Source organism: Bemisia tabaci, chromosome 3, assembly GCF_918797505.1.
Source record: "Bemisia tabaci chromosome 3, PGI_BMITA_v3".
NCBI lineage: Eukaryota > Metazoa > Arthropoda > Insecta > Hemiptera > Aleyrodidae > Bemisia > Bemisia tabaci.
Window position 1 is genome coordinate 7,826,183 of NC_092795.1, and position 27,591 is coordinate 7,853,773.

The following is a 27,591-nucleotide window of genomic DNA, read 5'->3' on the forward strand; positions in this document are numbered from 1 at the left end:
ACCTTCAGCTCTCTTCCCTTCATAAAAAATGTTGGACCATACATCTCCAATGGAAAACTTTTTAAAACGTAATTGCGACTCGATAGAGGCTAAAAATAAAATCTCTCGTTACATTTTTGTGGTTATTATCAAAGTGAGGGAGTGGAAACCGTTATTTACTGGCTTCGGTAAATGTCAATGTCTCTAAAAGTGGAAGGCAGGGAAAGTAGTGCCAACTTATTTTTGACAAGGATAGAGAGAAAAAATCCAATCAAAAAGTTCCTCGTCTAAAATGAGACGTTACGAACTTTCCGTGAGATGAAAATGCCTCACTCCTGTCATCTCTTTGAAATATTTTTCAGGGATTTTCAGCCGCATTCAGCCATTTTATACTTTTTTATGTACGTATTATGACTAGAAGGATCTCAGAAAAGACCAGAAGAAAATATAATTCCTAAATTTTTTGGCAGGTGGTAGAACTGGTGGAGAATAAAATGAAGATGCCTTTTAAAAAGTGTGGATTGTTTTTATCTGGGGCTTACCCGATTTTGGGAGCCTCGCCAGACGGCATCAATGACACTCACGTGCTCGAAATCAAGTCTCCATTCAGTGAAAAATCTTACAAGGAATACCTTGACAAAGACAACAAGGTAACAAAAGCTAAATTCGATTGCATGTTCGGTACTTTCAATTCTTCCAATGGAGAAACTTACCCTATTTTTCCACTAGAAAAAGGTTAAACGTTAAGCAGGGCCGGATTTAGGGGGTGCCCTCGTGGGCCGCGGGCCATGGCGGCAAATTCAGGGGGCGGCAAATTTTGCATTTTTTTTAAATGCAGGTATAAAAAAATTACATACGAGAAGAGGCGACAAAATCTTTCATTTCCTGAGAGTATAGTAATTTCTAATTTTGTCTTTTAGCGGTGGTACAAGAGATAGCACCTTTAATTAGTCGAGTTATTAGAGAGATCAAACACGCAATTTGGCCTGTAGCGGCGCGGCGCAAATAGCAATGATGAAGAGGACTTGAGATGAAAAGGAGAAGCCCTCGGCGTGGCTGGTCTCGGCATGTAACACATATTAGCGCCTACAAGACTGCATGAATACTTCACGCATAGCGTCAAAGACAGTGCGGTCGGCAGCGGTTGGCGTGAAACGCATAGCGCCTACAAGACTGTAGAAATACTTCACGCATTGTCCCAAACATAGTGCGATCAGCGCTGCGCGGCGGTGGAAGTTTAAATTATTAAGCCACATTTATGTTTGTTCTGTCATTATTTTTTCGTTCATTTCTTATAAATGGGAGGCCTTGTCCACACAGAGATAGGTTTACGGAACTTAACTTTCGCGCCAAGTTCCGTGAATTTTTGCTAGTAGTGTTGACAGGGCTTTCGCAAAAAATGTGTCCAACACAGGTAAACGCGTCTTATACACCCCTTCCCTTCCGGCGCGTTCACTTGATGGTTTTTATAGATGTTTCAAAGCGAATGAGAAGGGGGCGGCAAAATACAGGTGGCCCATGGACGGCAAGTAGGTAAATCCGGCCCTGACGTTAAGACAGCTTTTCGCCTTAAAATAACGTTTGACAAAAGTCAGCTCCCTGAAATTTTGTATCGACGGCTAAACTTGGAGACCAGATACCTCAGGTTGCAGTGTTGCAGACTGAAAAAGTGTTTTTCGAGTTTATAGAAATCTATATGCAGGCGGCAAGTTTAAAAAAAAATACTACAAATTAATGATAGTTGACAAAGTTAGAGGGTGCAAAATGCTGTTTCAGAACAAAAAGTCACATTATTTTTTGGCTCACTTAAAGACTATGCTGGACGTCAAAAGTAATTTTGCAAACGAAGACAGAGGGGAAGGAGGCGATAAAAACCATCAAATATTGCTCAAATTAAGAAATATCTAACTGCTTATTATTTACGACGCGTCATAACATAAATTTTAAAGTACTTGGCTCGAAATCAAAGTCAGTAGTCGGCTCGAACTTGACCTAATGTTTAAATTTCAATGTTTGTCATTTTGTTCAGGGTCAAATCAGGGCCCCTGCTACAGTTTTCAAGTCCCAAAGGCGCTAGGGAGCTGCTCGGGTGGACCCTTCTTAAGTTAAAAAACTATCAATTTTTTTAATTTTCTTATCTATGGAAACTGTTTTAGTCTCGCGCTTTTTATTGAAGAATAATTTTTGAAGGTTTTTTAAGAATTGTTATCCTGTTTGTATACTGCGGCCTTGTATAGGAGCTGTCAACAAGAAAAGAGCAAAAATTATGGGGGGGGGGGGGGGGTTATTGAGGGCTCCAGGAAGGAATGGAAGATCGAGAGACTTCTTTCTTCCTATAGATATCACATTCCGGAGGCACTTCAAGAATTACCCTTGGTATACAATTTTCTAGGGAAGTATTACTCCTTTGGGGTGTGCAGAATGAGCACTAAATCACGTTTTGCATACACATCAATTTCACCGTTAATCCGACGGCTCTATCCTCAATCTTCATCAAAGAGGAACTAAGGCATAAATCACAAGTCTTGGTTGATATTTAAGTCTTTCACTAAGATTTTTTTGGTAGCCAATTGGATTGCATTTTGCGATTTGGAACTATAAATCTGGCTCATCTGAAAAAACACTTATGTGCACGGGGAAACTAATGGCACATACGTTGTTTTTAAACCGAGCCAGGATTTATAGTTCCACATTGCAAAATGCAGTCCAATTGATCATGATTATATTGGTGATCCAATGGTTTCAATCAGGTAAAGAAGCGGTATTTGGCCCAGATCCAGTTGCAGATGTACATGACGGGACGGAAGAAAGGGCTCTTCTGCGTGAGCGCACCCGATTTCGAGACTTCTCGACGCGTGGAGATCATCCCCGTGGAATTCGACAAAGACTTCACCGAGGATCTCGTCGAACGGGCTACGAAGTTTTGGAAAGCCAACGTTTTCCCCCTTCTCACCGCCATCAAGGGAGGCAACCAGGGTGGTGACGCTGAAGCCCTTAATATTCGTCCGCTGAGTTGCTAAATATGCTTCAACCTCTCTGGAGAAAAAAACTTCGTGCGTTTGCCCCGAAGCTCAAGTCAAATGGATCTCTGAAGTTTTCGGATCGCACATTCGAAAACTTGAGGTTCAGCTGCTGAAGCTCGGGTCACATATCGGAAGTACTTCGGCACTTCGGTTGAAACGTCTATTAAGTCAACCGAAGTACTGAAGTACTTCAGATGTGCGGTCCGAACTTCGGCAGCTGGACATCAAGTTCTCAGATACACGATTCGAAAATTTCAGAGATCCATGTGACTAGAACTTCAAGTCCCACTTGGAAGTTTTGTACTCGTGGTGGATTCAAATTTTCCATCAAGTCAATTGTTTACCAGGTGAAAAAACGTAACTGCATCTTAAGGTTGTAAAATTGACTCAAATATTATATATATATATATATATATATATATATATATATATATATATATATATATATATATTCAAGGATGTGACCCTGTGGTTTCTACTCAAAATGTTGCTGATTTTTGCAAGTAGTTCGAAAAGAATCGGTGAAATTTTCGATTAGAAGTGCCCAACGGTTTCTTGCCAAAAATATGTATAATTTGTGAGGGGAAATTATGGAACGTTGAAATATAGTTACGTTATTTTGACTAGAAAACAAAAAAAATGCTGTGTCGTCACGATTTTATGGATTCAGTTCGGCTGATTGCCGAGTTATTTCGCCGATTGCTTTATGAATCAATTGTAATATCAATAGTTTAGAGCAGAAGGGTCGTAACTATATTTTTCCGTTTTATATACGAGGAAACTGCCCAGTGGTCCTAAAAATCCCCTCGCGATTTACTATTTCTGAAATTCCGCATCTCTTGTCTGGCGTTAGATATCATTTCCAAATTTTTTCACCCGTATTGAACCTCTTCTGAACCAATGAGGAATAAAAATGACTCAATTTGTCCAAAAATGTAACTTACAAATACAACCTTTTTGCTCCAAGTCACCGATATTTTCATGCTAGGTTTAAGTTTTATCTACCTATCCCAGAAATTGCGTGGATTTTTCCGAAATGTCTTCCCAGAACTAGACTTTTTGCATGGACATGTTATAGGGATATTTGGAAACATATGAAAATACAAGCCTAATAAGCTCTTCAAACACTTATAAGTTTGCTAATTTGAATACCCTAATAAAGAAATACGATAAAAATGTAACACTTTATTTCGTTCAGCTTTTTTACAAGTATTTACAAGATACTTACCTTATGACTTTAAATTAAAACAGGAACACTGGGAAAAAAATGTTTGGCTTACTAGTCGTATAATAATTTTAAAAATTTCAACAAACGAGTCTGATTTTATAAGCGTCTTTTAGGTAACCTTTCAGGAACCTGAGGCGGTTCTTTCATTGAGGCACTCCAAGCTCCATAATCACAAGCTTTATAATATAGGGCGTAAAATAGCACCTGGTCAAGAAATCCGTATTTAAAGTTTATTTTTGATTATGGATACATCATTCAATCCGGATTCATTGGTCGGAGTCGTTGCTCCGACTAATAAACCTGAAGCTATAGCTCTTAAATACAGAATTCATTATCTCTGATTCCAGAATGGGCGGTCTACCGTCTGTATGTGCAACCCAAGATCATGACTTCTCATTGCCAAATCTGCGGGCCGATTATTGAAACTGATGGACAAAGCGATAGACAAAGAAGACATAGGGATTATGGAGCGATCCTATTGGTTGACATGGTTGGTTCTCATAGACTAAGAAAGAAAATGATGGACTAACTGTCGGGTTTTTAGTAGGTTGCCGTTAGTTAGTCCATTACCTACCTCCCATGTCCATTGCCACCACCTGCTTCCACCAATAGGATCCCTCCAAATCCCTTTTGTCGTCTTTGTCTATAGCTTTAACTATAAGTTTCAATAATCGGCCCGCTGATTAGGATTATTTTCGATTAGGATTGCCCTCCATTGTGACATTAGGGTGGCTCATCGTGACGTCCCTTGAAATGTGAGTGCAAAGTCTCAGCTATATACGGGATGATCCGAGATCAAATCCCCAGACCGCAGACCCCCCTGAATTTTCGCAACGGCAATGCACCGAGTCTCATGAAAGTGGGTATCCATCCTTGCCATTCGATTCGCTGATTTGGTTAGTGGCATTAGAAAATCGATATCTTAGACTTGGAAAGGCCGATAACCCGGTTTTTTTCGTATGAAGATAGTATTTTGTGGACCCCTCGAAAATCTAGTTTTAACTGAGATTTCGATTTTTTCAATGTCACTAATGAATTCAGGTTATCAAATTATGGTAACGTATCAATTTCCATGAGATTTGGTGCATGGCCATGGCCAAAATGCAGTAGGAACGATTTAAGTCCCGGCATTTCGTGAGAAGGGGGGCTGTAGCCCTGGGAGCATCACCAATAAATAAAATTTCACAGGTAAAAGTGTTATGTTATTTTGATCCACAGGACACGCTCTTGTTTCGTGGCGGGTTAACCTAGAATCACCGTGCGCATTGTTTCTGACTGTAATTCCCTAAGAGAAGGAAACTGGACCACTCGTTTTTTCATCGGGGTTGACCTAGGTTAGGGGTACTGCTCGAAGTCGCAATTGGTGCGTTTGCTGCGTCGCTTGTTCCATTGGATGGCGGCTTCGACGACGCCCGTGCTCCGGAGGAAATCCACGGCGACGATGTTGCAGGTGCGACCCCAACTTCCGCGGAACCACATCGTCACGGCCCCGTTCACCGTGTGCGCCATCTTCCGCAGACCGTCCAACCGATTCAGGATCACGTCCATCGTTCGCGGTGTCATCTGCGCCATCGCCGCCCATTGGTACGCTGGACGACTGCGCAACGAACAAAAGATTCAGATTAATTGGACATATTTCTGTCAAACGGACGTAAGCGCCATAGGGCGAGGAAGGTAGAGGGGGGCTTGGATTGGCGGCGGAATTGGGCGTCCGGCTTATTCTGTCCTATACTCGCAATGATTTTCCATGGCGCTTAGGTCCGTTTGACGGAACGCGCTAACCGGCATTCTAAATTCCTCAAAAGGAACTCAAATTGGCCCTCAGTTCCGTTTGATAGAAATACGTCCAATTGGACTACATTCGGACGTACTCCTGCCAAACGGAACTATGTGCATTATGACGTGAGTCCTGTTATTTTTTTTGGGAGGGGGGGTCAATTTTTTAGGGGGAGTTTTTTTTAGGATTGGGCCAGGGTGGCTACCGCCACCTAGAATAAGGAACTAGGCAAGTGTTGGTGATTTTGCCGATGTGCGTTAAATTCAGTACACGACTGAAATTCTCATCGTAACTAGTCTTGCACTAAACAGCATTTTTCTCCAGGAGGGGCTATCATGCTCAAATGCGCGAGCTGTTTTCTCTGAATGAGAATGGAGAATTTGCAGGTGCCTGAATTGGTAATGTAGCATCGCGTCCATGATATTGGACTCCATGATCACCTATATAATGTCCGGTTGCTCATCACGTCCAAGATCTTGGACTCCATGCTCACTTTAATGAGGGATAATTTTTTAGAAAAATCGAAGTGAGCATAGCGTCCAAAATTGTGGGATGTAGGTATTCTCTGACAACACAAGAGCATATGGTCCAAAAATTTATTCAGACAATTTTTGTGAAATAAAGACGTAAAAAAGTGTTTTCGTAAAAAATTGTGCATTGGTTAGGTTAGGTAGGTTAGGTTAGGTTAGGTTAGGTTAGGTTAGATTAGGTTGGGTTCAAGTTAGATTAGATAAGAGAGGTATACGATTTTCGATCATGATGAACTATAAAACTAAAAAAGGTCTACTTGCTATTGGACTCCATGCTCAAGCAAAGAAGTGAGAAGTTTAGCGATGAGCATGGAGTCCAAAATCTTGGACGAGATGAGCAGGCAAATATATCAAAAATGATCTAATCTGCTGAAATACATGTGTTTAAATCGGAATTGCCACTAGATGACGTCACTAAGCGGTGCATTTCCTCACTTTTACATTTATTTTCAGACTATTCCCCATATTGGAAAGTAATTATAAAAAATACGGAAAAATCAGCTCTTCAAACACTCTTAGATGAATCAATAAAAAATGTGTGTGCAAATTCTCTATTTTAATTTTTACTGAATTTAACGCGCATTATCAAAATCACCGACACTTGTCTGAAAAACGATGCACTATCCGCATTTTCTTCATAATAAGGAACTAATATTTTTGGCCCGTTCCGGAAAGCATCTATCTGCGTAGGTAGTATCAAAGTGGGGAAGGAAGAGCGGAAGGACATAGAAGGTGATCAAAGAGGAGAGGTGACGGAAATAAAAGGAGGGAGAAGAAATATAAGGAGAAGGAGGAAAAAAAGAGGCTGTAGAATAGAATGAAGAAGAGGAAGGAAAAGGGAAAGGAGAATGTGAAGGAGTAAAAGAGGAGGGAGAGAAAATATATGTAGAGGAGGAAGGAGAGGGAGAAGGATTAGATTACTGTTTACTTTCACCACTGATCCTGGCATCGCCGTCTAATTTCGTTGGATACGACTATTTTAACATCTAGGAACGCGTGTTGCATACCTCCTCAGTTGAGGGCGAAACATACCGTTGACAATCAAGCGTATACTCATCAAAGACTCCCAAGCCAGAGAACATGGCTCCCATGAGTGTTTCCTCTCTTCTCTCCTTATTTAAGACTCAAATATCATAATCCTATTCGACTGCCTAGCCCCTAAGTCCAGAGCTCCGTTCCTCAATTGAAACATTTCCAATTTTTTTTTCGACATGCTAGGATTTCAAAATGATAAAAATCAGCATTATGGCTCGAATTGTTTTTGTTTTTTCCTTGCCGGTTTATGGTCACCTTCAAAAATTTAAAGTCATGATTTTGATGTGTTTGTGCCCTGAATATCAAAGTATACACAGAAATGTTCGAACTAACTTTAACTCAATAAGTTTAAGAAGCCCATAAAAACTAGAGTTTATCGACGGCTGAAGAAAAATACGGATCTCTGGTACAGTGATTAAAATCTTTGACAATGTTTAATTTTTTGAAATATGAAACTAACCACAGTACCCACTAGTAATTATCTGCGGTAATCTTTTCAATTGGTCGTAACGAATCAATTCCAAAGTAATAGTGCGAAACTTTCCTCTCTGCAGGAAAAAGTGAATATTCCATGGGGGAGAGGGGCAAGATTTGACATTTGACATTTCCTCTCTAATAGCATCTTTCGCAATTAACCTTCGTATTTTATGACACCACAGGAAGACGGAATTTTGTAATAAAGAATAACAGTTTCTACCTCATTTTAGAAACAACATATGTACTCTGAATTTTTCTACGCAGGTGGATGCTTCTTCTTCTCTCCCTCCTCTTCCTCTTTTTCTTCTTCTTCCTCTTCTTCCTCTTCTTTTTCTTCTTCTCCTTCTTCTCCACCTTCTTTGTCTGCGTTCTCCCTCCTAACTCCCCCTTCTATTTTTTTCCCTCTTCTTTCCCGTCTTTATGCCTCTTTTTCTTCCTCTTTCTTCCCCATTTTAACACTCCCCATGCGGATAGGTGTTTCCAGGCATGAACCAAAAATATCAGTTCCTTATCGAAAAACGGGGCGGGAGAAGAGTGCTAGGTCCACTTTATTCTGCGGGCAAAACAAGGCCAAAAAAAATTACAAAAATTTCAATCAGAGTCAAAAGTTTGAGTTCTCATTTCTGGCAATATTCTTGACCTTGTTTTTTAGCAGACTATTGTGGACCCAGCAGTCTTCTTTTATCCCCTTACATGCAGTTCGGGTCGAAGTTTTAGTCTTATTCTCCTTCATATTGACAAATGCAGTCCAGTAGCCCGGGTAACAATTGGCGATAAGAGCTGCGTTTCAAAATACCATAGGAATTCTTATAGCCGGCTAAAGAAGGCTACAGAAAATCATATAGCTGGCTGTAGAATGCCGAAAAAATCTTACGGCCGAGCTATACGAAGCGATAAAAAATTATGCAGCCGGGCTATAGTTCCTATCGCCGGGCTTTACACTTCATAGCCTGGCTGTTGCTTTTTCGCCATCGATCATAAAAGGCTATAAGAAATTGTGTAGAAATTCGTGTGCTTTGTAAATCGTCAAGTTTGTACGGAACCATCTTCATATTTACAAAACACACATTATATTTTCCTTTATTACATATTTTTTTTTATCAATTAAAATGAGAATAATCCATACAGGATGGGCAAACATTTCAAAGTCATGAGTTAAATAACGCTGACTCCGCCAGATTAAATATTAGAGCCTAACACAAAACGAAGCAGCGGCGCACTGGCGCCTACAAACCTAACAGGGATACTTCACGCATTGCGCAACGCGTGAAGTATCCCTGTTAGGTTTGTAGGTGCCAATGCGCATTTCCCGCTGGCTGCCCGCCCGCCGCGCCGCAGCGTACCACGGCGCTTGAAGCAACTATTTCACACCAAAGGTATTGCACAGTATCATACGAAATTGAAGGCGCTCCAACATATTAGGAATGGCAGGCATCCTTCAAACGTACGGAGCTTTCCTCGCAAAATAAATCAAGATACAATGGCCCAAAAAGAGAGCGGTAGTCCAAAAATTCACCAGGTCCTAGCATCCGTAATTAGTAACGTTTAGCAAACGCTTTATCGCCTGGCTGTTGCTTAATCGCCATCGGCTATAAAAGGCTATAAGAAATTGTGTTGCCGGCTATAGAAGCTATTGGAAATCTTACAGCCGGCTGTAAGTCTATGGTATTTTGGAACACAGATTCTACTGCCAATTTTTACCAGGGAGGCTTTACCTCTTGACGACGAGATCGAGGTAGTTCTTGAGGAAGTCAAAATTTGAGCTTTGACATTTCCTCTCTAATATCATCTTTGGAGTTTAACCATCGTACTTTATAACACCATAGGAGGACGGCATTTTGCAATGAGGGATTACTGTTCCTAGCTCATTTTAAAAACAACATATGTGCTCTTAATTTTTCTCCGCAGAGCGATGCATTTTCCTTTGTTTGACCCTGTTTTGCAGTTCAGGTCGAATTTTCGTCTTATTCTCCTGCATATTGAAAAATGCAGTCCAGTAGGCTTTACCTCTTGACGACGAGATCGAGGTAGTTCTTGAGGAAGTCAAAATTTGAGCTTTGACATTTCCTCTCTAATATCATCTTTGGAGTTTAACCATCGTACTTTATAACACCATAGGAGGACGGCATTTTGCAATAAGGGATTACTGTTCCTAGCTCATTTTAAAAACAACATATGTGCCCTTAATTTTTCTCCGCAGAGCGATGCATTTTCCTTTGTTTGACCCTGTTTTGCAGTTGGGATCGAATTTTTAGTCTTATTATCCTGCTAATTGCGAAATGTAGTTGAGTTGCCTTTACCTCTTGACGACGAGATCGAGGTAGTTCTTGAGGTTGTCGAGGTTCTGGACGTTGCCCCACTTCTGGTGGACGGGGAGCCAGAGGGAGTCGCCGTAGCGGTCGACGACGTCCTCGTCGTTGTAGGAGATGATGAGCCGCCGCCCGGAGTTCCAGATGTCGCCCACGCTCGCCGCCCAACTCACCGAAGCCGGCACCAGGTAATCCCGGAAGTGAGCCAGCAGGTACTTCACCAGGCTATCGTGCGGCAAGTTCTTCTTCGACTTGAACCCTGCAAATAAGTTCCACGCAATTAGTCGTACTAAAAATAAGCATTGAACCTTATATTTTCTTCAGTTAAGTATAACGACGGAGTAAGTCCGCAATCACATATCTCGTTTGCGGTGTCTGAGAATCTCCGCCTCTATATTATTTTTTTAAAGGAGAACAATTTGACATCATTCCGTGAAGTTCATGCAGAATTTTATTCGCACAGAGAAGAAAAATCACGGCAGTTTTAAAGAAATGCCGTTGAGTAATTTTCCATTTAAAAAATAAAGTATGATAGGAAGTCTGCGACGTCGCAAACCGAGTTATGTGATTGCCGACTGACACCGTCGATAAACGAGAAATATATCTGCCGACCTCTTTTCCTCGGTTCGATCTTTATGTGATTATGTTCTAATGTTGCGGATTTTTAATCGATTTTCTTGAAAAATCTATTTTCCAAACGAAAAAATCACTTAAATCGCATCTATTTCATTGGGTACGATTAATTGTGTCAATCGTTCTTAGCAACAAACGATTATACAAACTTTTCGATCCCAACGAAGCAACAAAAAAGGCAGACATTTTTAGTATTTCTTACCTTCCACCTCTTGCAGCTCATATACCTTAACCGGCAGATTTAGGATGCTACAGAGTTTAGTTTGGGTAACGTTTTTCGCCCTATCTGTCGTGTGTCTCTGACATACACTCTTTTAATCGTATTTTTTTCTCCACCGGCATATAGCACAGAGACTAATCTCTCATTAAACTCACCGACTGGAAACTCGTGGAAATCCAATAGGATGATTTCTTGTGTGTTATCCAGGAACTGTTTGATATCATGAATGACCTCCCTCAAAGGATGAGTCCTACTGAGTCCGTGGTTGACCCACCAGGTGTCGCTGGAGGATCGGTTGTAATTACCAACTCGCAAATCGAAGTACCGGGCACCGTAAATCATCTGTCCTAAGATTGTTTCGTCCTTTAAAAAAATACGAGAAAAGGAAATAAAATGTTCCTACCTTGTTAAAAAGAAAATATTTCACAGTTAAACATCGGCGGAAGAGTAGATGTGCATACAATGCGAATAAAGAGACCTTGATGCAACGATAAAGAGTTCCTCTAGGCGTGTTCTCAATTACTCTCATGTGTTTTGCACCTCTTCCCATCCTGGAATGGGCCTGTTGCATGCAAGAGATACAGCCGCGTGAATAGACTTTTCAGAGGTTAAATGACACGAAAATTATATATCCAACGCAATCCTTCTACATTTCATTTCACGATGTCACGAGCTCCGATTTTTAGGTTATGTTGTCAGTTTTAGTTGACCGGAAATAGCCGCGAGTTGCCGTTAATTGTTTCCGTTAGAAAACTGCCCCCAGACGCGGGAAATTTGAAAAAGCGCGTTCCTAACAACACAAATTGCGCAGTAAGGAGTGTATTTCAGACTTTTTTAATGTGACCATCGTAATTTTCGTGTCATTTAACCTCTGAAACGTCTATTCGCACGGCTGTATCTCTTGCATGCAACAGGCCCATTCAAAGTGAGAGGACTCTACATCGTTTCCCAGACAAGAGGATGTAGCAACATTTGAACATTGCGAGTATTCTTCCAGAGCCCACATTTTAACTAGACATTTAAGGCAACCACTAGGCATTTCATACAGAAAATCTCACAGATTATTCTTCGGACGACAAGAAAAAATCAGCAAAATTTTGGACAGAAATTGCAGGGTCACATTTTTGTAAAATATCCATATTTTTAGTCAACTATGTGCCCTTGGAATGGAATTACCTACGTCTCTTTCTTCGGGAAACGACTCCTTGTCCCCGCCACTTTTTGAAAAAGATGGTAAGAAAATTAGTTCTGATCTTCAAATTTAACTTTCCCTCACCGATTACATTCCTTTAATCCAGTGGCGTGGCGTGAATTGCGATGTATCGATTGTTATGCCCTTTAAACCTATGGTGAAGAATCGATTATAAGGTGTTCGCTGCGAACACCCTGTTTATTGATCCTTTTCCATAGATTTAAATGGCATAACAATCGATACATCGCAAAGCACGCCACGCCACTGATACGTCTCTCTCATGACTCAGATATTTTTGAAAAGAAAAGCAACCAAAAGTCTCTACTGGATATTTATTGATTTTCCTCGCTCATTTTAAAAATCCAACAAATTTGCATAGAAGCACTTCGATAACATATCCACGAGGAAACTAAAACATAATTGGAGATTTTAAAACGTTGCAATGGAGACGTGCATTTTTCATGTTTATGGTCAGTCATCGATGAAGTCTCTGCTTGCATGTCCTCCCCGGAAGGAGCCAGTATGAGATTAACTGCACTGGGCGACTTCTGTCGATCAGCGGGTCAATTCTTGAATCGTTATCGAATGAATTGGGTCGATAAATCCCTATATTCACAGTGCTGTATATCGATCAAGGCCATTCGATAAAGATTCAATAATCGACTCGCAGTAGTTGAGTTGTTGAGTGTTTGCGTGCTATGATGAAGTCACACTGAACTACTCTATTGATATGATTAATCTTCACGAAGGTGAAGCACGGCTCCTCACTGGCGTGGTGTACTTAGCGATACATCGATTGATTTGCCATTTAAAACCATGGGAAAGGATCGATAGGCAGGGTGTTTGCAGCGAACACCTTAATAATCGATTCTTTACCATAACTTCAAATGGAGAAATATCGATAATCGATCATTCACGCTTTGCCACTGCGGCTCCTGTCATAGACGTATAGCAGTCAATTAACTTGACTGCCGTTCTTACCAATTTCACACTGCAACATCTTAGACCTGCACTGCCGCGCTAAGGAAGAACGTAGTATGACCTTTCGGACGTTGCGGAATTTCATACGATAGAGTATGAATTTTTAGGGAGATTCGTGAATATTTTTCTTTGATTTTGTCAAATATTTTATTCGCAACCAGATCTACATTATCTGAGAATTTCCAGAGAAAATATGCATAACCCTCCTAAAAAATAGACATTTTACTCGCGGAAATTTGGCAACTCTCGAATGTTCATACGACGTTTTTCCTCAGCACGGCAGTGCAAGTCTACGTGCTCGATTGTGCTTCCCGGTGATCTCAGTCAGACGGAGCATGGCGTCTTTATCTTTCCCCTAAAAGAACCAGTGCCGTGGCGAGCTTTGCGATACATCGATTGATCTGCCATTTAAACCAATGGAAAATAATCGAAAAACGAGGTGTTCGCCAGCGAACACTTTAATTATCGATTTTTTACCACATATTCAAATGGGGAGATATCGATAGTCGTTCATTCACGCCTCGCCACTGGATAAAAACATCATAAATAAGAGGATCCCTTTAAAACAAACTCGCTCTTATTGGTGAATTCCGTATTGGAATTACTGTCACTTAGTTCCGGGTGCACTTATTGGACTTACCTGGGTGTAGACATATTTCTGGTAGAGGTTTTCGCCGGTAAGAGGGTCGTACTCGGTATATGCACCGGAATCATGGGTGCCTGGCAAGAACGTATTCCTCAATTGCATTCCCGAAAGCGATGACTTCATCTCCTCCATCCATCGTGGATTTGTGTGTAAGCAGTTTGTTGCTTCCGCTGCCATTGAAAAGATAATAAAACATAAGAGTGACAGCAATGGAACTTAACGATAAGGTCAATTCTTGAAATCTGTCGTGTTTTTTCTTCTCAATGCGAAGAAAACTCTAAAAACAAAAAATTATATTGATTTGTGCTCTTTTAAAAAAATAAAATGTGAGCGGAGATTTTTAAACACCGCAAACAAAATACGTGGTTTATGTAGTAGTTTCACCGTCGAAATGCAATTCAAATTGAAAAGAAACAAACTTAAAAAAAAATGAACAACTGAACTCTTTGAGATGGAAACATGAACCCTAACGTTAAATTTTCATCGCACAGTGTACTCTGCGGCAGATTAAATTTGAAATGACTGATTTTACACTTGTTTCATCAAAAATCGCACTTGGAACCCTCATCTGTAGTAACTCCCATGCATTGCTTTCTGATGTCATTGCTCATGGGTTTAAGCACTAGTAGTATTGCTTTTGCATTCTTGGCCATGTAGGGTTTTAGAAAAAGTACCAGAGATCAGTCCCGCTGGGCACTGACTTGACACTTATCAAAACTATAACGTTCGCGTTTTTCAAATGACGTCGAGGGTCCATTGCAAATGACCTAAATATTATTTGCGACTGACCTCACAATCAGTGTCATGCCTGTATCTGAAAGGTAAATCAATAGCTCAATCCGAAAACATTGTATCTCATGGGTTGTGGTCATAAGGCAAGGCATACCACATTCTTTAATTAAAAAACTAACACCAACGTGATTTCTTAAAAAAAAAAAGTCTGTGACCTTTTTTCTGTTTAAAATTTATTTTTTCTCAATTGATAAACTTGCCTATACTCCCTCAAAATGTAAAATGAAAGTGAAGTCGGAAATGCCGCAATTTAAGTATGCACGGGGTTTCCGAGTTTTTAAATTAAGTACTTCTTGCCATTCATACCAAGAGAAGCTTATCAGTGGATGGCAGAGCTAGTTTAGTCGGAGTGCCATGCCGGTGTGCTGCTCCTCAGGCCCCCCTCAGCAATTTTTTACCCTCATTCTAGATCCTCTACGGGTCTTTAGAGTCTAAAAGACGACTTTAGAGAGCCCTTAAGACTGGAATTTTTGGCGTCATGGGGCCGAAAATTCCGGGTGCTGGAGCCGTAGCGTCGATTGCTCCGGGTTCAGAGGCCGAAGCTACGGCTCCGGCAGCCGGAATTTTCGGCCTTTGAGCCCGGAACGGACGGTATGTCTATATAGCCCGTAATTGCGGCTCCCACGGCCGGCGTTTTTTTTTTTCAGTGAATGCAATCACCCGCTCCCACCGGAAAGATCCTTCCAATTATTTTTTGTCCTCTTTGTCTATAGCTTTGTCTATCAATTTCAACAAATCAGCTTGCGGGCCCCTGAGCGCTAATCCGGCCGTGAGTGGAATTACCTGTGTCGTTGTTGCCAGCGCGGTAGTAAGCGACCCAGTATCCGAGGCATTTCTTGTGGTAGCCAAGTTGGTCGGGTTCGGTGTGGTTCTCGGTGAAGACGGTGCGGTGCCATCCGAGGGGTTCATCCACGGGGACACCGATGAGAAGGTGTGGGGGAGCGTCGAGGGGGTGTCCGAAGTAGAAGCCCACCCAGTCGCCCGGCGTGACTGTCTCCGTCTCCCAGAAGAACTGGAGCTCCCGGACGGCGGACTTGCTCACAAGTGGCGACACCACGATCTCCACGTGCGTCCGTCGACATCCTATTGTGAAACATAGGATAAGAGACAGATTAGACACAATGCAAGTACGTAGCCGAATAAGTTTAGTTGCTAGAAATGGACCACTAGACAAGGTACGAATTTCAGCATTCTGATACATCGTCATCTTCCGGCCAAAGTATCACAAGCGCCATGCGACGTTTCAAAATTTCCGCCGCGATTTTATTTTTTTACAGAGGAATTGTTGGTTGAATCTATTTGAGAATTCCACTGAATTTTATCGGCAGTGCAAAGAAAATTCAGTGAAATTTCGAACAGCTTCGTTGAACAATTTCTCTGTAAAAAAATAAAATGATGGTGGAAATTTTAAAACGTCGCATGGCGCTTGTGATACTTTGACCGGAAGGTGACGACATGTTCCTTAACCAAAATTTCACGTAAAACACGATGCGCACAACGAAAATTACCGAACTCAACTCCTTACGAAGATATTTAATGATTCTTGATGCGTAAATTCAAACCACCCGCTCATGAAAACTCTATACTCTACGTGATTTACATCGCGCGCTAAACGTGACAGTATCATCACAGACAGTATCATGACAGTATCTGCGATTTAAAAATCTGGCAACCTCAATTTTGACGCTTTGGCTCAGCTATAGCAAATTGCTTATAGTTTGAACAACACATGGTGGGAAATGAACATTGCTCGTTTGAGAAGCTTGCTGAAACCGTTGTAGTGCGCGATTTGACTCACGTACCCTGGTAAAAATTGGCGTTAGGAGCTACGTTTCAAAATACCATAGGAGTTCGTATGGCCGACTGAAAAAGGCGATAGAAAATCATTTAGCTGGCTGTAGAAAGTGGAAAAAATCTTACGGCCGGGCTACACGAAGCGATAAAAAATTATACAACCGGGCTATAGTTCTTATCGCCGCCGGGCTTTACACTTTATCGCCTGGCAGTTGCTTTTTCGCCATCGGCTATAAAAGGCTATAAGAAATTGTGTAGAAATTCGTGTGCTTTGTAAATCCTTAAGTTTGTACGGAATCACCTTAATATTTACAAAACGCACATTATATTTTCCTTTACTACATATTTTTTTTCATCAATTAAAATGAGAATAATCCACACAGGATGTGCAAACATTTCAAAATCATGAGTTGAATAACGCTGACTCCGCCAGATTAAATATTAGAGCCTAACACAAAGCGGAGCGGCGACGCACTGGCGCCTACAAACCTAACAGGGATACTTCACGCATTACGCAAAGGTTTGTAGGCGCCAATGCGCGTTTCGCGCTAGCTGCCCGCCCGCCGCACTTTTTGCTATATCAAAAAATACGTGTTTTAAGTTTCAGAATCACATGGAGCCCTGTACCAAAAAAAAAGTTCAAACTCCACTACTTGATGCTTAAAGATTTTATTTTAGTGAGGAATTTTTCACGGGGTACATATATATTTTAAGACTAGTTTCAGTTGAAATCGTTAAGGTGATATGACGGACACCATATTTTGTGTCAGAACGGCATGTGATATATCGCATCAATTGGTTCTATTTTTTCAGCTACTCGTCATTTTTCTCGAATTTTGAGATCGCAATTCTGTTGTCAGGAGACTAAAGCACTCACTTACGAATTTTAACAAAGAAATTCAACGTAATAAAGGCGTGGTTTTCTTAGAGAGAAAACATCGCATTCGATACTGATATCGAAACTGCACTCGAATGCGATATTTTCTCTCTAAAAAAACCACGACTTTATTACGATGAATTTCTTTGTGAAAATTGGTAAGTGCGTGCTTTACTATCCTGACAACAGAATTGCGATCTCAAAATTCGAGAAAAATAACGAGTAGCTGAAAAAATGGAACCGATTGATGCGATATATCGCATGCCGTTCTGACACAAAATATGTCGTCCATCGAATCACCTTAAAATCTCAACTTTCATCAAAAACTGCTCTTGTGCGCCCTGTCCTCAAGTGGTGTCAGAGGGGCCCAACTCGAAGTGGATGAGTCGATGACTAAACTCGTGTGGACGAAAACGAGATCATTATCTAATAATTGCAATGCGGGATCATGCGGGCGGAGAGCAGGGAACGGCATGCGGCAGCGTCCTCTTCCTTACCCTGCTCCGGCATAGCCTCCCTGCGGGGCGATTATTGAAATTTTTTGTTTGTCGGATCGACATAGATGACATAGGTTAAATCGCGGAGCGTGATTGGTCGGCTATGTCTTATCGCTGCTTTATCGTGCCTTTGTCAGGTGGAATGATCGACAAGCTAACGGCACCTCTTAAGTTTCCGACAGTATGTCGATCATTCCACCTGACAAAGGCACGACAAAGCAGCGATGAGACATAGCCGACCAATCACGCTCCGCCTTTTAACCTATGTCATCTATGTCGATCCGACAAACAAAACATTTCAATAATCGCCCCGCTGCTGTTGGTAGATGATGCACTCTATGCTGCCGTGCTAAAGGGGAGCGCCGTATGAACGTTCGATAGTTGTCAAATTTCCTTCGATAAAATGTTTATTTTTGAGATAGGGCTTTGTTGCGTCGAAGGCTTATTTTTTTTAGCATTTTTCCTTGAAATTGTCTAGAACTTTAGGTGAAATCGCAAACAAAATTATCTGTAAAATTGGAGGAAAATAACCATACGTTTATCAGAAAATTCGTGTTTTATCAAAGGAAATTTGGCAACGCCTGGGGGTTCATGCGGCGTTTTTTCTTAGCACGGCAGTGTGCATCTGGATTTGACAGCGGCAGACGCGTCGACGCCAACCCTCGCCGCGTCGCACTGTCATCGATGCGTGGGGCATTTCGGGATTTGCGCGCACTATCCTGCCGTGCGAAGAAAAAAAGCCGTATAAGCCCGGAGATGTTGCCAAATTTTCCTCGACACATCTAAAATTGTTAGTATTTGTTGATACTTTTCTTCCGAGTTTCCAGAAAATGTTGTTCTAAATTTATTTGATTTAAAGTGTCTGGAAGTCGCGAGGATCATCACAACTTCTGCGATGGCCTCAGTGCTTATATGCTATGGAACGCACGGTAAAATCTGAACTCTGAAGCTTTAAAGAAAAAAAATCTACTTTTTTTATCGAATTCTTGAGTAATTGTTGCCGGTTGCATGCGCAGCTCTTGTTAAATCGTTGAAATTCAATAGAAAAAGGAAAATTGAGGGGCTTCGAAGGAACGTGCATGGGACAAGTGCTGTTTATTTTTTTATTTTATTTTTTTTAAATTGAGATATTAATGAATCCAACTAAAACTAATCTTAAATAATCTGTAAAAAATTCACTACTAAAATCCAATTTTTAAGCATCAAAAAGTAAGTTTGAACCTTCCTTCCGCCATAAAGTTTCATGTAATTAAAGAACTTCAAACACGTATGTCTCGAAATAGCAGAGACTGCACTTATTCCACGTGTCCCTCAAACCCCTCACTTTTTGGAAGCGAGACCTTAGTGGCTTGCATAGTTCCACCCATGTGCTCGTCAGCACCGAGCCAACTATAATCTGCCATGCTAAAGACCTCCATACACACGGCGTTTAATCGCTGCGAGTGAAAGACGAAAGCCAATGCAGAGCCTTGATTTCGATTTATCGACGTCAATGGATCGAAATCAAGGCTCTCCATTGGCTTCCATCTTACATCCGCGGCGATTAATCGCCGTGTATCTAGGCCGTAAGGAAGAACGTCGTATGAATAATGGAGAGTTGTCATATTTCCTTCTATGAAATGTTTATTTTTGGGGGAGGTCATGAATATTTTTCCTTGAAATTTTCAGGAATTTTAGGTGAAAGTGTAAGGAAAATTATCTGAAAAATTGGAAGAAAAATATTCATAAGTTTACCTGAAAAATCATGTTTTATCACAGTAAGTTTGGCAACGCTGAATGTTCATACGGCGTTTTTCCTTAGGACGGCAGTAATCTCGTCAATCTAAGTGGCATACTGCCGTGCGGCCGAAAGGACGCCGTATGAACATTCGAGAGTTGCCAAATTGCCCCGTATAAAACTTGTAATTTTGAGAGCGATTGTGCGTATTTTTCCATGAAATGATACACGGGGAAAAAATGCTGATTCAACAATTCAATTGCTAAAAACAGTGAGTGCAATGTTTCAACGCAGATTTTACAACAAAAAATTGCTACTTTAACCACATTGTAAACTAATTTAACCACGGGGGTGGTTAAAGTAGCATTTTTTTGTTGTAAAATATGCGTTGAAACATTGCTTTCACTGTTTTTAGTGAGTGTTTTTGTGTTTTTGTGACTGTTTGTTTTTCCGTGTACTATATGTATTGGGAGAAAAGATAAAACCATCGTTTAAATGATCAGTTTATATTTGCAATGTAAAGATGCACAATCTTAGCGACATTGGAATGCTCTTGGCTCCTTTTTGCAAAAAACAATACATTTTCCCCTAAAATTTACATATATTTTAGATTAAATCGCGAACAAAATTGTGCAAAAAAAATTGAAGAAAAAAATTCACGATCTTCCCAGTAAATTAGGTTTTTATTGAAGGAAATGTGGAAACGTCTGAAGGTTCATACGGCGTTCTTCCTTAGCAGGGCCGCATGCATGTGCAATCCGTAGATGCGATATCCGACGCAGACGGAGAGTTGGCTCGTGCAGTGACACGGATCAGTGGCGTGGCGTGAATGATCGATTATCGATACTTCTCAATTTGAAGCTATGGTAAAGAATCGATTATTAAGGCGTTCGCATGGAACTCTCTGTTTATCGATCCTTTTTCATGGGTTTAAATAGCAGATGAATCGATAAATCGCAAAGCACGCCGCGCCGCTGGTACAGTGACACGGATGGACGAGGACCCGACGCGGGCGATTAGTCCATCAGGTTTCCGGCCGCGACTGGCGGGAGGGGGCGGGGGTACAGACGCGTCGCCAATTACCAATCAGCATAAATAAACAATGAATCTGGGCCAATGGACGGCCGCGGCGAGTCGCTACCGGATTCGATTGAGCCGAGCGACATCAAAGCGCTTCGCTCTAGATTGCATAATGTCCCACAGCCGGATGGCAACATCTCCCGCTAATCCGCCATCCTAAATCCCTGAATTGCCGTCCTAAGGAAAAACGCATAAATGACGTTCCGATGCCGCCAAGTTTCTCATCATCATAACACTCTACCGACGAATTATAATGGAGATGTTGCATGTGTGAGGAATTTGCGATTTGACTGTTGATTCTTACGTACAAGTTCGCGAGAAACACGATGGTGCCACTGGTTTTCCCTGAAATTAACTCCTAAGCTCAAAAAAAGCTCTCAAGTTGAGGCCAAAATGGAAGGGATATCTCACGCTATCCTGAGAGTCCACCTCTAAATCAGGACAAACTCTCCATGCAAAGATAGGAGCAAATGCATTGACAGGGTTGCTGTGATTTCAGTTTTAGAGTCCCCAAATACGGTGGCAGCCCTGTCAATCAGGCTAGGATTGGCCATAAGGTCAATCTGCCATTGGCAGATACGCCCCCTTGGCACGCCGAAAACGCGCCTCTCTGACAGATAGCAAAATCAGAAGAGAGAAAAAATTACGACCGAGAATAAATGCGAAAAACTTCTTAAATGAAGGAAGAAGAGAGAGTTAGGAGTAAAGAATGGCATAGAGAAAAAAAAGGAGGTGTTTGCATTTCGGGCATCTTGGAAGTTTTTGATGACTTGATGACGTAGGTGGGTACAGCTGGGTACAGCGACGTCCCCTTCACGCTGTACCCACCTACGTCATCAAGTCATCAAAAAATTCAAAGATGCCCGAAATGTAAACACCTCCTTTTTTTTCTCTATGAAAGAATGGTGCTTTTTCGCATGATACTGGTGAACAGAGGTCCAAGAACTACTTTCTGAAGCGTAAACACTTATCTGTGAAATTTTCACCTTTTTGTTGGCATACAGGCGCTTTATCGTCCTCCTCCTTCATTCGCTACGTGTGACTCCCTTCGGAGCGATAGTCGGCTCGATTTTTACACATACGCACACTTTATAGACTCTCGAGAGACCTTTAAACATATTTCTTCCTTTTCAAAATGACTGTCGATTTGGACATACCATAGCATATCTCGGGCAAACTTTACCTTAATTTATCTCAAAATTCAAAAATAAAAGAAGTCCAAAGTGTAAACGCGATACAACTTTTAGCGCAAGATGGATGTCCACATTGCATATGAAAAATGTAAAACGCGACGGTGTGAGTCGTGAACTCGCAATGCTCTGCTCTATGCTACTAGTTTGAAGCACCTTTACGAATAAGACAAACGCAAACAAAAACAGTATGGAAATAGAGGGAGGGAAAGGATGTGCGTTTACGACGGCGCAGAGATACAACTATTCGTACTTGACGGACGTCTGTGCTGCGTCTGAAAAATTGAAGGCGCGATGAGCTCTCTATGCTCTGCTATATGCTGTCAATGAGTTGTCGCTCAGATTCGGCAGAAAAGTTAAAAAATAGGCCCGAATACGTCTTTCCTGTCTTCGGCTGTGTTGCTACTCGTTATTTCTTCTTTTTTCAGGTTCTTGTCTAATTATTTTTAAGGATGGATTTGCAGTCCCACGTCTTAAGCTCGCAGCAAGCTCGGTTCTTTTGGAAATAATGGTGCTTGCGTGCCTTGGATGCGTCTAGTGACTTTAATTCTTCATGTTTTCTCTGATTTCAGAAGTCTGTCTGCTACTTCAATTCAATTTTTGCAATTTTTACTCTGTACGATTAACAAACTTTAAACCTGAAAATAGCGTAGAACATGTGCTGCTTTGCCAAAATTTGCTGAACCCCTCTCCACGTAGGGGTTGCCTTTAACATTACGCCCCTTCAACCAGCCAAGGGTCTACGCCCTCAGATGCGAGTCAGTCCGACCCTGTTGTCAATGTATTTGCTCCCTATCTTTGCATGGAGAGTTTGTCTTGATGTAAAAGAGGACTCTCAGGACAGCGCGGGATATCCCCTCCATTTTGGCCTCAACTTGAGAGCTTTTTTTGAGCTTGGGAGTTGATTTCAGAGAAAACCAGTGGCACCATCGTGTTTCTTCCGAATCTTTACATAAGAATCAATAGTCAAATTGCAAATTCCTCACACATGTAACATCTCCATTGAGGAGTTCTTTGGAACAATAACGTATAAGACTTGCAATGCTGCTCACATTGTGCAACTTGGCGCATCGATTCTAGTTGGACAGTTTGAAAGCCCTGCTAGGATTTTTTTCTGAAAAAAAAATCTTAAAATTTTGATTTATTTTTCTGTGAAAATAATTACATGTATATGTAACTTGGTTCGCGGCAAATTGTATACAAAGTCGCACGATCTTAGCAGCATTGCAAGTCTTATGCGTTCCGAAGAACTCCTCCATTAAGAGTGATCTAAAATTTCCGCACCGCCGCTATAAACTTTAGGGTTTTAGCCCCTCCTCAGGAAAGTTACCCTAACATTTTAGGGGCAGTTCCAAAATACGTTTCCTGACCCAAGAGCACTCACAAAATCGCAAGTCTCTCTGACTAAATTTGTACAAAAGTCACGCGGGATGTGCCTGGCGATAGTTGTACGAGACTTTTGGATCACCCTGTAAATAGCATTGACTGCTTAAATAATTCAAATAAATTAGATAAATTCGTAAATATTTTCGAGGAAAAATTCCTTGAAGGAGGAGGAAACAAGTTAAAATATGTACGAGTCAGGAAACTACTCTGAGTTTTTAATACGTAAAATACCATCTTGCCTTCTCAAAAGTGTTTTATCACTCGTATTCTTTTGATCAAAAATTTACGTATATTTGTAATTTTACACTTAGTATTATTGCATTTTCCTTCGCGTTTCGCATCAACAGAAATTATTCACGTAATATGACAGAATGTTGATGCTAACTTTTTTCAAGACTTTTTTTCAGAAAACACACATCAAAAACGGGTTCTTAATCCGTACATCGATACAATTCTTTTAAAAATTCAAATTCAATCCGAAATGCTACCATGTAGCTTCTTGAATTATTTTCTTTGAATTTTTCCGAGAATTTTATTCGCAATTTATAATTCAGGGTATCCGAAAATTTTCAAGGGACAATACTCATTAATATCGCAACTACGTCGGGGGACACCACAAGTTAAATGTGATAAAAAATAAAATTTTCTGGTATTCACTTGCGGTGCTTTTTTTACTTATACGAGACGCGTTTCGGAACTTAAAGTTCCATCCTCCGTGTTCGTTGCCGACAGAGGATGGAACTTTAAGTTCCAAAACGTGTCTCGTATATGTAAAACTATCACCGCAAATGAGTACCGGATGATTATATTTTTTATCCCTTATAAATATGTTCAATGATGAGGATTTTTACTGAAAAGGAAGTATCACGATCTCAACTATACTTCCAGCTGATTTTGGCGCTAGCCATAAGAGTAGTTGCACTATAATTATATAATATATCGCACTTACAGCTAGAAATGTATGAAGGCACCAGCCAGCGGTATAGTCAATCCAACCACACTTATGCTGACAGTGAGGTACCAGCTAGAGACATGGTTTATCCAACCACACTTTCAGCTGACTTAACCATACCTTTGGCGAGTACAACTACTCTGATATCTGACGCCAAAATCAGCTAAGAGTATAATTAGGATTGTGATACATTTTTCCGTGTTATCAGAGAAAATGTGGCAACATTCATTCAATTCATATGGCGCTTGAGCGTAGCACGGTAGTAAACGAGAGTCATTGAAAGTAATACCAGCGCAGGTAAACGTGACAACTTTGCGCTGATCCATGGATGCGATTTGCGACCGGCCACTGGGATGCACAAATGACGCTCAACTGCATTACACCTGATAACGACCTAAATCACCGCGGCTGAACCGGCTCAATGACTCTAAAGCCCAGCCCTTCGACTCTCGTTGCATGGAACGGCCGGAAACGGGTCAGTAGCGCGTGTCAATTGTGAGAAAACCAGGAGATGTTGGCCGATTAGGATTTTGCGATCGTTTCGGGCGTCATTTGATGACGTCAGTAGTTACGACATGATATAATTTGCGATTTTTGGAGGGAGAATTGAAGAAATAAAATAGAGGGGAAAAAACTTTGTTCAGCACATGTATGCTGCCGTGGTAAGGAAAAACGCCGTATGAACATTCCAGAGTTGCCAAATTTTCTCCAATGCAGTGTTTATTCTTGAGGAGAGTTATGAATATTTTCTCTTGAAATTTTCAGATAGTTTATATTTAATTACGAAGAAAATTCCCCGAAAAATTGAACGGGAAATATTCACTGGTTTCACTGAAGATTCGTATTTAACCAAAGGAAATTTTGCAACTGGCAAAGATTCATGTGGCGTTTTTCCTCAGTACAGTAATATGAGGCCGGCGCACCGCCAGCTGTGTTATACGGGGCAGAATTTTGTTGGTCTTTCCCCCGTGCTTAAATATGCTTAGTACGAGTCACAACTGCACTTAAGTCTGGCTCAGCAGTTCTGATTGGCCGGTGGGCGATGGTGCGGTTTTGAGCCATCGATGCATGTTGCACTCTATGTGAAAGGACCTACAAAGTTCGGCCCCAGAAAAATTTTGGACCATAACAAGCGTTAAGGCAATAGTCGTTATAAACAGAGTTCTTACAAAATTCTTTGAGCTAATTATATGGATGATTGGAGGATTTATGCTACAGGGAAACAGATTGAGCTGCCCTAGGGTGGACGAAAACTTTGCCAGCAAAAAATGTAATTTAAAAAAGTAGGGAAATAGATCGCAACGAAAAAATCACGTGGTAAGTTTTTTTTTAAAAAATAAAAATAGTATTACATAAAAATACGATTCGATCTTCCATCACGTAAAACTTTCAAACCTGTTAAATCACTGTTTCAAATTGATTTTTACAAGTTATTTTACTAGCTGTGCTACCAAGATACTCAATGTTACATTTTTGGGGGTGTTTATGACCTTTGTTGCGTTCATTTTTCTGAAGTTATCGCTATCGGTGCAATAATTAAGTAATTAACTGAGAATGTGACTAGTCCAGCTCGGGGATCGCGACCGACCTGTCGAAGGCGACTTTTTTTCGCGTGTGACAGCTGAGAATTGAACCCTGTTAATGACTCCTAATTCCCCTCTCAAAATTAATCTGTAACTTGTGATGAGACTGTTCAAAATTTGATGGCGAAGGTAAAATTACCGAACCACATATATCGATTTGCGACGTTACCAATCTCCTGTCAAATTTCACTGTCCAAAAAAGGCCTAATTACCGTATTTGCTTAACATATTGTTCGTTTTTCTTCGTTTTTTTTTTCGGTATGTAATAAAATTTTTGCGCAAAAAAATCAGGAAGTATTTCCATGAAAAAATTGTTAAGAAGTGAAAATTGTCAAACCGAAAAATTTATCACTCTAGAAGTCTGCGATTTGGTGTTTTCGCCACCGCTGTGATTTTTAAGCACCTGCGCGGCGTGCAATGCAACATGTGTATTGCTCGTTTCGGTGCGAGCAAGAAAACCCAGAGCGCCTTCAATTTTTTTCCATGCAACATGCGCATCCATAGAGCACGTATAGTTGCATCCAGGCGCCGTGTTTAATTTTGTCTCCCCTCGGGCATCCATCGAATGCAAAACTTAGGGAAACGGAGAACAGTTCGATGGTGGAGGTGAAATTACCAAACCACCCACCTCAATTTGCGACGTTACAAATCTCCTGTCGAATTTCACTATCCAAAGAGGTCCGTGATTTGGTGTTTTCGCCAGCGCTGTGGTTATTAAGTACCAGGAGCGCGCAGCACAACATGCGCATTGCACGCAACTCGGTTTGGCCCTTCAGCGCATCCATCGGCTGAAAAACTAATGAAAACGAAGAACAAAAATTTTGAATCACAGGACATCACGAGATTTGAGATTTGTGATTAAATCGAAAGTTTGACGATTCCGAGAAATACCTTGATTTCTTCGAAAAATGCCATATTGTTTGCAGAGTTGCGTGCAGAAATTTTGCAAGATCTATTTCATGCATATCGAATGGGTTATCAGGAAAAAGTTAGTCTTGCGAGAAGAACACATAGAGGTCTCGGTTCTACTTTTCACAAAAATATGTACTTAGTATAGGTATTCGTGTAAAAATCGTGGCTCTTGCAAATTGTAGGTACAAGATTTCGATTGAAAATGACAATGGTAAGCAATTTTTAACTAGAATAATGGTGTTGTAGATGAACAGTTACCCATTCGGAAGTAGTGCTAGTTGAAGATGTGTCATCAACATGCTATGATCACTTCTTTACAGTACGTCATAATTACGAAGCACGCAATGGTAATATCTCTGACCATAAAACGATGTTGATGTACGGTTATTATCATGTGCCGGGACGTACCGAAGCGATGCTGCCAAATTTTCATATTTGAATTTCGTCGATAATCTCCTCACTTGCAGTGTCAGGTGACTTTACACTCCTTTGTGTATGTATGCACATATGCACAAAGTCCTTCGAATGTGCATGCATGCACAATCTTCTTAAGGCGGGCACTGTAATCGCCCAACAATCATTCGAAAAAAAGGAATTTGGAAAAACATTTAACGTTTAATTTTACAGTTGTCGGGTTACAGTGCAACTTAAGCCTTCTTCTATTGCAAATTGAACGGAATTGCTCGCAACGTATCCGTATTTATGCGGGGACTGGCGAGGGTTCGTCATCAAAAGGTATAATTCAGAAATATACGTTACTCAATCAGAATTGTTACGAGTA

General features: G+C 40.9%; 2 protein-coding genes across 3 annotated transcripts in view; one reads left to right on the plus strand and one right to left on the minus strand.

Annotated features, from left to right (window-relative positions):
- LOC109032282 (uncharacterized) overlaps window positions 1-4,183 on the plus strand; it is a 29,335-nt gene extending 25,152 nt beyond the window's left edge. For both annotated transcript variants that reach the window (XM_072297699.1, XM_019044340.2), the window contains exons 11-12: window positions 450-629; window positions 2,730-4,183. In XM_072297699.1, coding sequence (XP_072153800.1) covers window positions 450-629; window positions 2,730-2,999 — 450 coding nt within the window. In that variant the 3' untranslated portion in view covers window positions 3,000-4,183. The remainder of the gene's footprint in view (window positions 1-449; window positions 630-2,729) is intronic.
- The window catches only part of LOC109032283 (PI-PLC X domain-containing protein 1), a 31,273-nt gene continuing 7,135 nt past the window's right edge, over window positions 3,454-27,591 (minus strand). Inside the window, exons 2-6 of the mRNA XM_072297700.1 lie at window positions 15,606-15,905; window positions 14,025-14,200; window positions 11,367-11,574; window positions 10,350-10,617; window positions 3,454-5,827 (exon numbers count right to left, since the gene is read on the minus strand). Coding sequence (XP_072153801.1) covers window positions 5,566-5,827; window positions 10,350-10,617; window positions 11,367-11,574; window positions 14,025-14,200; window positions 15,606-15,905 — 1,214 coding nt within the window. The 3' untranslated portion in view covers window positions 3,454-5,565. The remainder of the gene's footprint in view (window positions 5,828-10,349; window positions 10,618-11,366; window positions 11,575-14,024; window positions 14,201-15,605; window positions 15,906-27,591) is intronic.